Source organism: Scyliorhinus torazame, chromosome 19 (genome assembly GCF_047496885.1).
Source record: "Scyliorhinus torazame isolate Kashiwa2021f chromosome 19, sScyTor2.1, whole genome shotgun sequence".
NCBI classification, from domain to species: domain Eukaryota; kingdom Metazoa; phylum Chordata; class Chondrichthyes; order Carcharhiniformes; family Scyliorhinidae; genus Scyliorhinus; species Scyliorhinus torazame.
In genome coordinates, this window is record NC_092725.1 from 42,349,469 (window position 1) to 42,361,760 (window position 12,292).

A 12,292-nucleotide genomic window follows, 5' to 3' on the forward strand; every position below is an offset into this window, starting at 1 on the left:
TTACCACTGGTCTAAAGAAATTCCTCCTCATCTCTGTCTTAAAGGATCGTCCCTTTATTCTGAGATGGTGCCCTCTGGTTCTAGTTTTTCCTACAATTGGAAACATCCTCTCCACGTCCACTCTATCCAGGCCTCGCAGTATCTTGTAAGTTTCAATAAGATCCCCCCTCATCCTTCTAAACTCCAACGAGTACAGACCCAGAGTTGTCAAACGTTCCTCATACGACAAGTTCTTCATTCCAGGGATCATTCTTGTGAACTTCCTCTGGACCCTTTCCAAGGTCACCACATCCTTCCTTAGATACGGAGACCAAAACTGCTCACAATACTCCAAATGGGGGTCTGACCAGGGCCTTACATAGCCTCAGAAATACATCCCTGGTCTTGTATTCTAGCCCTCTTGGAATGAATGCTAACATTGCATTTGCCTTCTTAACTGCCGACTGAACCTGCACATTAACCTGAAGAGAACCGTGAACAAGGACTCCCAAATCCTTTTGTGCTTCTGATTTCCGAAGCATTTCCCCATTTAGAAAATAGTCTATGCCTAAATTCTTCCTTCCAAAGTGCATAACCTCACACTTTTCTACATTGTATTTCATTTACCACTTTATTATCCACTCTCCTAGCTTGTCCAAGTCCTTCTGCAGCCCCCTTGCTTCCTCAATATTACCTGTCCCTGTACAGATCTTTGTATCATCTGCAAACTTCGCAACAGTACCTTCAGTGCCATCTTCCAGATCATTAATGTATATTGTGAAAAGTTGTGGTCCCAGCACAGACCCCTGATCCACACCACTAGTCACCGGCTACCATCCTGAAAAAGACCCCATTATCCCCACTCTCTGCCTTCTGCCAGTCAGCCAATCCTCTATCCATGCCAGGATCTTACCCTTAATACCATGGGATTTTAACTTATTTAACAGTCTCCTATGCGGCACCTTGTCAAAGGCCTTCTGGAAATCTAAATACATTTTTAATAAAATGTTGATAAAATAACAAAGCTCTATTTCTTACATTCTCACTCCCTGAATGAATCCGTCTCTCTGCACCGTCTTAAAACTAACTACGTACCGGGTTCAATCCCTTAGCCATTGTTGTGGGATGACCAGGTGTCTAACACCCTCATCTACATACCAAATCACCTTGAAATATTCACCCAAATTTGTTAGACATGACCTGTTTTTTTTGTGTTTCAGCTGTGTAAAAGTGGAGGAGCATCAAGCTGTCGACATTGACTTGTACCATTGTCCAAACTGTGCTATGTTACATGGAGCCTCCTTGAGTGAGTATAAACCGGGAGGCATTTGCAAGAAAGAATGTTCCTTTCTAGAAGAGTCATATTAGACTCAAAACATTAACTCTGTTTCTCTTCCCACAGATGCTGCCAAACCTGCTGAGTTTTTCCAACACTTTCCAGTTTTATTTCAGATTCCCAGCATCTGCAGTATTGCTTTTATCTTTCTTTGCCGATTACCTTTTGAACCTTTTTATTTACAGAGTACTGATTTTCATTCATTCAGTGGTGGTTTCTATTTTTAAAAAATGGACAGTTCTTTGCAAGCTGGGTTTTTCAGTCCTTTCCAGGCACTGCAACCCTAAACAGGCCAGCAGATTACAGTGGGATTAGCCTGATGCCAGACATCTGTGTTGGACCTGACCTAATTCCGAAGTATTGTGGGTAAGCTACAAATATGAATAGCATCTGGATTTGACAGCCCACCGGTAAAATTCTGTCAGGTAAGCAGGTGGAAAGTGACTTTGCGAAGAGGGGAACAGTCGAGGACATTGTTTTTTGGGCAGGGATAATTTTGGAAGAAAATAGCATTATAGGGGTGAAAATGAGGTGTGGTATGAAGTCACCAAACACATGAATGCTAACAGCCAATACTCCAAGAATTCAGAGTCTAAGGCACAGTGAAGTTTATTGTTGCTGAGGGGTTTTGTGGGGAGAATAATCTAGCACCTCACACTCCTTCCCTATCCATGGAACCAACAATCTTTGTGATGTCTGAGTGACAGATTACTTGGTAGTGGTGTTAAACTTGAGGGATGTCGCTTTACGCTCTGCACATTGGTGGGATCAGTGATATAATTGTAAATAAGATGGACCCCAGTGTTTCCTTCCCCCTCATCTCGCCCCACAGATCTTTTAGGGTCGGAATGGTAACTAGCCCTACTTAAAAGAAAAGGTGAAGCAGCTGTAAATTTCCTAAACCATCAATTCTGCAGCCCGCTGACAATGGACAGTCTAAGCTGATACCCCTGAAATATATTTGAATCTTTGTGTTGGTTGAAAACCCCCTGTTCCCTTAGTGCTAGATCAACTGTCTCTGCCTCAACAGAGAACATGCCGCTGATGCATATAAATTACAGTGCAGAAGGAGGCCATTCAGCCCATCGAGTCTGCACCGGCCCTTGGAAAGAGCACCCACTTAAGCCCACACTTCCAACCTATCCCCGTAACCTAGTAAACCCACCCAACCTTTTTGGACACTTAAGGGGAATTTAGCATAGCCAATCCACTTAACCTGCACGTCTTTGGACTGTGGGAGGAAACCGGAGCACCCGGAGGAAACTCACACAGACAGGGGGAAGAACGTGCAGACTCCGCACAGACAGTGACCCAAGCCGGGTTTCGAACCTGGGACCCTGGAGCTGTGAAGCAACTGCTAACCACTGCTACCATGCTGCCCACATACGATGATTCGTTTTCTAGAATGTTCCTTTCAGTCATCTGCCGACAGTTGATATGTTAATTTTCATGTGATCTGAGGGAAAGTGTTTAGATTGGGAAAAGGTGGCTTGGCCAAAATAATAGGTTGAGCAGTCAGTTCTGACATTTGAATATCCAGCTATTCTACTGAGAAAGGTGACCCCTCACACAGATGGTTTCTCATTGGAGGGATGTTGCAGGAGTCGATGCAGATTGCAGGAGGATGACCAGTGCCGACTCCTCAGTTAATCAGTGACTGAATAAAAATGCATTCTACCAATGGAACAGTTTCAGCCACCAGTTTCTGCTTCATATCCTGTGGATGGGTTTATTTAAATCATTGGGCAGATAGCTACTAGATTGTTCAGATACCATGTGATTGGGTTTTCTAGTTGTAAGTACTCAATGGGCACTGAACCTGCAAATCTGAATTGTATCCTGCCAACACACCAGTTAGCTGAAATAACTCATTAATTGTACTATTCAGCAGGTGACCATCCTTTGGAAGTAAACGGGATCTTCCCAGCCAAATATACAAGGTTTTAAATTTAGGCTCCACTGGGTATCTCCACTGGCTTTCACTAATTTTCTTCGACACTTGATTTGGAATCATTTTTCCCTTCCTGTACTTGCTGTTTGGATTGAGGTTAGATACTCAATTAATTATGCCATACAAGTGCACATCAAGCATTCAATGCATTGCAGGGTAATTCTTCTGTTACAACCTCCATCAATGTGATTAAACCACAGAATACATATTGATACATAGAAGATAGGAGCAGGAGGAGGCCTTTTGGCCCTTCGAGCCTGCTCCGCCATTCATCGCGATCATGGCTGATCATCCAACTCAATAGCCTAATCCTGCTTTCTCCACATAGCCTTTGATCCCGTTCTACATAAGAACTAGGAGCAGGAGTAGGCCATTTGGCCCCTCGAGCCTGCTCCACCATTCAATGAGATCATGGCTGATCTTTTTTGGACTCAGCTCCACTTTCCAGCCCGAACACCATAGCCCTTAATCCCTCTATTCTTCAAAAAACTATCTATCTTTATCTTAAAAATATTTAATGAAGGGATGACCAGTGCCGACTCCTCAGTGCTGTATCTAGCCGCCTCTTGGAATATATTTAGCATCAACTACTTCCTGTGGTAATGAATTCCACAGTCTTACCACTCTTTGTGTGAAGGAATGTCTCCTTATATCTGTCCGAAATGGTTTACCCTGAATCCTCAGACTGTGACCCCGGTTCTGTTTCTATGAGATTCCCCCTCATTCTTCTGAACTCCAGCTAGAACAATACCAACCTAGTCAATCTCTCCTCATATGACAGTCCTGCCATTCCTGGAATCAGTCTGGTAAACCTTCGCTGCACTCCCTCGAGAGCAAGAACATCCTTCCTCAGACAAGGAGACCAAAACTCCACACAATACTCCAGGTGTGGCCTCACCAAGGCCCTTGATAATTGCAGCAACACATCCCTGCTTCTATGCTCAAAACCTCTCTCCATGAAGGCCAACATACCATAAGCCTTCTTTACCCCCTGCTGCACCTGCATGCTTACCTTAAGCGACTGGTGCACAAGGACACCCAGGTCCCGCTGCACACTCTTCTCTCTCAATTTACAACCATTCGGGTAGTAATCTGCCTTCCGGTTTTTGCTTCCAAAGTGAATAACCTCACACTAATCCAAATTATACTGCATCTGCCATTGATTTGCCCAACCTGTTCAGATCTTGCTGTAGGATCCCTGCATCCTCGTCACAATTCACCCTCCCACCTAACTTGGTATCATCTGCAAACTTTGAGATGTTTCATTTTGTTCCCTCATCCAAATCATTAATCTATATTGTGAATAGCTGGGGTCCCAGCACCGATCCCTGTGGTACCCCACTAGTACCTGCCAATTTGAAAAGGACCCATTAATCCCTAAATCCCTACACTTTGTTTCCTCTCTGCTAACCAGTTTTCCATCCACCTCAATACATTTTCCCCCAATCCCATGTGCTTTAATTTTGCACAATAATCTCTTGTGCGGGACTTTGTCAAACGCCTTCTGAAAGTCCAAATATACCACATCGATTGGCTCCCCCCTGTCAACTGTACTGGTTACACCTTCAAAGAATTCCAACAGATTTGTCAAGTTTGATTTTCCCTTCATAATACCATGCTGGCTCTGACTGATCCTGCCACTGCTTTCTAAATGTTCCGCTACAAAGTCCTTGATAATGGATTCAAGCATTTTCCCCACTACCGATGTTAGGCTTACTGGTCTATAATTCCCTGCTTTCTCTCTACCTCCCTTTTTGAATATCGGAGTGACGTGAGCTACCCTCCAATCTGCAGGGACAGTTCCAGAGTCTGCAGAATCCCGGAAGATGACCACCAATGCATTCACTATTTCCAGAGCCACCTCCTTAAGCACTCTGGGATGCAGATTCTCAGGCCCTGGGGATTTAACTGCCTTCATTCCCATCAATTTTCCTAGCACCATTTCTCTCCTAATGTTGATCTCCCTCAGTTCTTCCCTCTCACTAAACCTTTCATTCTCCAATATTTCTGGCATCTGATTTGTGTCCTCTTTTGTGAAGACAGAACCAAAGTATGTATTCAATTGCTCGGCCATTTCTTTGTCCCTTATTATGCATTCCCCTGTTTCTATCTGTAGGGGCCTACATTTCTCTTTACCAATCTCTTTCTGTTCACATATCTATGGAAACTCTTAGTGTCAGTCTTTATGTTTCCTGCAAGCTTCCTGTCGTACAGTACTTTCCCCTTCTTAATCAATCACTTCGTCCTTCTTTGCTGAATTCTAAACTGCTCCCAATCCTCAGACCTATTATTTTTCTTGGCCAATCTGTTTGCTTCTTCCTTGGATCGGATACGATTTATAATTTCCTTTGTAAGCCCATGGATTGGCCCCCTTACCCCCTTTGCTTTTCAGCCAGACAGGAATGAACAGTTGCTGTAGTTCACGCATTCGTTCCTTGAATGTTTGCCATTATCTATCCACTGTCATCCCTTTAAGTAACTCCCCAATCTATCAAGGCCAACTCATGCCTCATATCTTCATAGTTCCCTTTATTGAGATTCAGCACCCTAGTCTCCGAAGCAAATACTTCACTCTCCATCTTGATAAAAAAATTCTATCATGTTATGGTCGCTCATCCCCAAGGGGTCTCGTACAGCCAGATTGGCAATGATTCCCTTCTCATTACACAGTACCCAGTCTAAGATGGCCTGCTCTCCAGTTGGTTCCTCCACATATTGGTCAAGAAAACCATCCCATATACACTCCAGGAATTTCTCCTCTACAGCATTGTGGCTATTTTGATTTGCCCAATCTATGTGAAGATTAAAATCACCCATGATCACCGATATTCCCTTATTACAGCATCTCTAATTTTATATTTAATGCCATTCCCAACCTCGCCATTGTAGTTCGGCAGTCTATATATGACACCCACAAATTCTTTTTGCCCCTTGGTATTTCTCAACTCTATCCATATAGATTCCACATTGTCAGAGCTAATATCCTTTCTCGCTACTGTTAATTTCCTCTTTAACCAGCAGTGCCACGCCTGACTAGCTTGTGGCACCGGTAATAACTCTGAGATCACTATCTTTGTGGTCTGATTTCTTAACTTCCTTCCTAGCTCCCTGTATTCTGCTTTTAGGACCTGTCCATCCTAAATACTGAAAACCCTGGGACATTCCTGGTCACTGTTGCCATGTCTCCGTAATCCCAATTGTATCATATCCATTTATATCTATCTGCGCGATTAGTTCATCCACTTTATTGCAAATGCTCCATGCATTGAGGTACAGAGCCTTTAGGTTTGTCTTTTCACATTGTTTATCTTGCTCCCAATATTTTTCTCTCTTGCCCTGTTTGAATTTTGCCCTTGGTTTCTCCACCTATCACTTTTCTTATTCACTTTCCTACCTTTTTGTTTTTGTCCTTGCTCCCTTTTTCTCTGACTCATTGTATAGGTTCCCATCCCCTGGCATATTAGTTTAATCAATTCCAGTCCTGCCCAGGTGTAATCCATCCAGTTTGTACAGGTCCCACCTCCCCAGAACCGGTCCCAATGCCCCAGGAATCTGAAACCCTCCCCCTGACCCCATCTCTTCTACCACGTATTCATCCTATATATCCTGTCATTTCTTCTCTGACTAGCTTGTGGCACCAGTAGTAATCCTGAGATCATTACTTTTGAGGTCCAATTTCTTAACTTCCTTCCTAGCTCCCTGTATTCTGCTTTTAGGACCTCATCCTTTCTTTTACCTATGACATTTGTACCGATGTGTACCACAACCACTGGCTGTTCACCCTCCCCCTCCAGAAAGTCCTGTACCTGCTCCGAGACATCCATGACCCTAGCACCAGGGAGGTGACATACCACCTTGGAGTCTCGTTTACGGCCACAGAAACGCCTGTCTATTCCCCATACAATTGAATCCCCAATAAGTATTGCACTGGCATATCTATTACCCCTCCCCTCTGCAGCAGAACCCACCGTGGTGCCACAAGTTTGGCTGTTGCTGTTTTCCCCTGAGAGGCCATTCTCGTCAACAGTTTCCAAAATGTTATATCTGTTCTGGCCACAGGGGAATGGCCACAGGAGATTCCTGCCTAGCTCTCTTGCTCTGTCTGGTGGTCACCCATTCCCTCCTGCCTGCGGAGTCTGAGCCTGCGGTGTGTCCACCTCTCTATACGTGCTATCCACGATGCTCTCCGACTTGCGGATGCTGCACAGTGTCTCCAACCACCGCTCCAGCTCTGAAACTTGAGCTACCAGGAGCCGTAACTGGAGACACTTCCTGCGCACATGCTGACCCTGGCCACATGGAGCAAGAGGAGCAAACCATGCCTCGGAGCTGTCCTGCCATGATTTGTCCTTTAAATTAAACTTTTGAAAGATGTTTTTGTGTCATTATATCCCATGTCTCCCATACTATTTAATTAGCTTCTTAAAAATAAAAACTGAATATTTACCCCTTGATCTGAAATCAAATAAAAAATTGTTATTTAAATCAAATTAAAATAGTTATTTGAACCAACTTAACAATAGTAATTTAAATCAACCCTAACAATAGAAGAACCATTGTTTGCCAGCCTGCGCTTGCAGCTGCCCCTAGAGTGTGCATTGTATTGCTTCTAAACTGTACACTGACTGCTTATGTTTGAAAGAACTAAACTGGTGCTTATGTTAGGTGGAGTGTTTACTGCGTTCTGAAAATGTTGAATTGAATATTTCTTGAATGTTGGAATTGATATCTTTGGGATGTGTGAGTCAGTTCTGAGTTTTTATAGTCCAAGTTCGTCTTTGCTTCAGTTCTGCTGATATAAGTTCTGCCACGGGCCAGGAATGATTTCCTTTTAATATTTGAGTAAACTTCATCTGCTATCATGCTCTTTGAATCGCAGTGAAGAGACGGAACAACTGGCATCGACATGACTACACTGAGACTGCAGATGGTGTTAAACTGATACAGGCAGGAACACCAGTTTTCATCAGGGAGCTTCGAGCACGACATTTTCCTAGGTATGGGAAACCTTCCACAATTTTTAGTTGTTTTAATCATGTTTGTAGGGTGTTTGGTGTTAAGGTATGGCTATCTGTGAATAACCAAAAAGACTTCACCACAGTACTCCTCTCCAGTGTACCTGGTGAATCTGAAATTGGCACTGCACAAATGCGAATGAACTAGCGATCTGTTAACGGGTCCTTTATCCTGTGTGTTGCCTGCGATTCCCAGTGTTTCTCAAAGCAAAGCAACATGATATTTGCCTGTAACAGTGTTAAGCCTAGTATTAGCACGGTAATAACTAAGCCTGCTGATTCATTTTCAAGTCAAGTGTCTACAAATGTGTTTGCAAGGTTGATCCAAGTGGGGCTCAGACCTGGAACTGTTTATACATGCAGTGGGACTGCCAGGGCTAGGCAACAAGCTGACCAAGATCAAAAAGCCAGCGTCCTAGTAGTTATAAAGGTACAATTTGATTTTGGGTCTCTATTTGGCTGCAGCTCTACACTGCAGTTGACGATCTTCAATGTTCCTGAACTGACCCCCAAATGTGGAGACACCTCAATGTAGATCTGGTGTGGTGCAAATGTCAATGTGCAGCTGAAGAGGAGAGAAAAGAAAGACTTGCATTAGTATACCACCTTTCAGAAACATTGGACTTCATAAAACACTTTACTGCTGATGAAGTACTTTTAAAGTATAGTCTTAATGTAGGAAAATCTGACCGGGGGGTGGGGGGGAGAGGAAATAGAAAAGAATAGTAGAGAAATTGCATAACCAGAGAGGTTGGACCTAAAGTCAGAGAGACAGAGGTTTAATGTTTAGGAATAGGTAGCCAAACATAGGTTAGTAAGAGGGGAACTATTGTCAAGTGCGACGCGAGTGGGCCAGAAATCAAAGTTTTGGAATAATGTTTTGAAGTGGTAAAGAATAAGGGTTTGATAAGAGTTTTCAGCAGTTAGACTGAGGTATTCACAGTTGGAGGTGCAGCAATAGTGGCCTGGATGTGTGGTTTGAAGCTCGGCTCTGGGACAGATGGCGATCGGGATTTAGCGTGGCCTGGTGTGTAGAAATTAGATAAAAACAATTCTAATATTCTGTACACTCTGAGTGTAGAGAACTTTGATTCAAGTATGGTGTGTCAATTCAAGTATGGTGTGGATGAGATGCACCTCCCCAATTCCAGGCTTTGAACACCGTACAATGGCAGACAGTTTACCTGCTCTCAATTCTACCAGTAACCTTGTAACTCATGAAAGGGGTGCAGAGACAACTGCTCTTAATTCCTTTCAGTCGATACTGACTTGTGCAGTTTCCCAATGGAAGCGTTGCTGAAGTCATGATTCACCATGTGTGGAAACATGAGTGTGAATCCATGCCTGGCTGCACAGTGTCTTTGGTTGGAATATGACGTTTCCCTGTTGTCCCACTATTAGTGGAGGATATTTAGCTGCTGGTTCTGGTGAGCTCCATAATGCCCCATATGTCTGTTTCTAACAGTGCCAGTGAAATCATCATCAAGATGCATGGGGTCCAGCTAACGCTAAAGTACCTGGAAAAGCACGGGTTTGAATTCCCCATCATGGTGTCCAAGATAGATGGACTTGGAATTGCTCTTCCACCGAGCACCTTTTCTGTCCGGGATGTGCAAGAGTATGTGGGTAAGAGATGGCTGCACCAGTATTAACATGCAATACAGCCACAAGCACAGTTCAACAATGCTGAAAGTCTGCAGTGTAACCTCCTGATCCTGGATGTTGGAGGTCGGGGGTGGGGAATAGATGGAACATCTCAAAATGTTGCATCCGAAGTGCAACAGAGGCCAGCCAATGTCAACTAGTTGCCACCCATAGACCTGCAATAGAACATAGAACATTACAGCGCAGTACAGGCCCATCGGCCCTCGATGTTGCGCCGACTTGTAAAACCACTCTAAAGCCCGTCTACACTATTCCCTTATCGTCCATATGTCAATCCAAAGACCATTTGAATGCCCTTAGTGTTGGCGAGTCCACTACTGTTGCAGGCAGGGCATTCTATGCCCGTACTACTCTCTGAGTAAAGAACCTACCTCTGACATTGGTCCTATATCTATCTCCCCTCAATTTAAAGCTATGTCCCCTCGTGCTAGACATCACCAACCGAGGAAAAAGGCTCTCACTGTCCACCCTATCTAATCCTCTGATCATCTTGTATGCCTCAATTAAGTCACCTCTTAACCTTCTTCTCTCTCATGAAAACGGCCTCAAGTCCCTCAGCCTCTCCTCATAAGATCTTCCCTCCATACCAGGCAACATTCTGGTAAATCTCCTCTGCACCCTTTCCAATGCTTCCACATCCTTCCTATAATGATGCGACCAGAATTGCACGCAATACTCCAAATGCGGCCGCACCAGAGTTTTGTACAGCTGCAACATGACCTCATGGCTCCGAAACTCAATCCCTCTACCAATAAAAGCTAACAGACCGTACGCCTTCTTAACAACCCTCTCAACCTGGGTGGCAACTTTCAGGGATCTATGTACATGGACACCGAGATCTCTCTGCTCATCCACACTGCCAAGAATCTTACCATTAACCCAGTACTCTCTCTTCCTGTTATTCCTTCCAAAATTAAGCACCTCACACTTTTCTGCATTAAACTCCATTTGCCACCTCTCAGCCCAGCACTGCAGCTTATCTATGTCCCTCTGTAACTTGTAACATCCTTCCGCACTGTCCACAACTCCACCGACTTTAGTGTCATCTGCAAATTTACTCACCCATCCTTCTACGCCCTCCTCCAGGTCAATTATAAAAATGATAAACCGCAGTGGCCCCAAAACAGATCCTTGTGGTACACCACTAGTAACTGGACTCCAGTCTGAACATTTCCCATCAACCACCACCCTTTGTCTTCCAGCTTGCCAATTTCTGATCCAAACTGCTAAATCACCCTGAATCCCATGCCTCTGTATTTTCTGCAGTAGCCTACCGTGGGGAACCTTAGCAAACGCAATATTCCCCTTCAAGTACTTCCTCATTCTCTTTTGGAAGCTTTCACTAAATCTGCTTCCCCATTCTTTTATTCCAGATGATCATAACCTCTCATTTCTCATCTGGTCCTTTTGACAATCACCTTTAAATCGGAGTCTTTTGGTTACCAACCTTCCCACTGGAAACAATTACTCCCTATTTACTCTACGACTCCTCATAATTTTAAATTAAATCATCCACTAGCCTCCTCTGCTCTTTAAGGAGAACCTCAATTTCTCTAAGCATCTATAAAACTGAAGCCCCTCATCTCTAATACCACTCTACTAAGTCTTCTCAACACCCTCCAAGACTTTTGCATAACAATATTCGTCAGGAACTGAAGAATCTAGATGGGTGCTGGATGTTTGAGGGTAAATCAACATCTGGCATGTGGGAGGCTTTTGAATGTCAGTTGATAGGAATTCAGGACTGCATGTTCCTGTGAGGATGAATAATAAGTGTGGCAAGTTTCAGGAACCTTGGATAACGAGTGATGTTATGAACCTAGTCCAAAAGAAAAAGGAAACATTTGTAAGGCCTAGAAGTCTGGGAACAGTCGAAGTCCATGAGGAATATATGGAAAGTAGGAAGGAACTTAAGCAAAGAGTCAGGAGGACTAAAAGTCATTGGCCAGCAGTATTAAGGAAAATCTCAAGGTTTTTATACATATATGAAGAGCAAGAGGGTAGCCAGGGAAAGGCTAGCCCACTCAAGGACAGGGGAGGGAGAGGGAATGTATGTGTGGGACCAATGGAAATGGGCGAGGTACTGAATGAGTATTCACCAAGGAGAAGGACTTGGTGGATGAAGAGTCTGGGGAAGGGTGTGTAGATAGTCTGAGTCACATTGAGATCAAAAAGGAGGAAGGTTGGGCATTTTGAAAAACATTGAGGTAGATACGTCCACTGGACATGATGGGATATACCCCAGAATACTGAAGGAGGCAAGGGAGGAAGTTGCTGGGGCCTTGATAGGAATATTTATATCCCCACTAGCTACAGGGGAGATCCCAGAGGATTGGAGAGTAGCCA

General features: G+C 44.0%; 1 protein-coding gene across 1 annotated transcript in view; it reads left to right on the forward strand.

Moving 5' to 3' along the window:
• The first annotated feature begins 1,104 nt into the window (after positions 1–1,104).
• Positions 1,105–12,292, forward strand: part of LOC140396664 (lysine-specific demethylase 7B-like) — a 419,959-nt gene continuing 408,771 nt past the window's right edge. The window contains exons 1-3 of the mRNA XM_072485460.1: positions 1,105–1,285; positions 8,146–8,263; positions 9,747–9,907. Coding sequence (XP_072341561.1) covers positions 1,105–1,285; positions 8,146–8,263; positions 9,747–9,907 — 460 coding nt within the window. The remainder of the gene's footprint in view (positions 1,286–8,145; positions 8,264–9,746; positions 9,908–12,292) is intronic.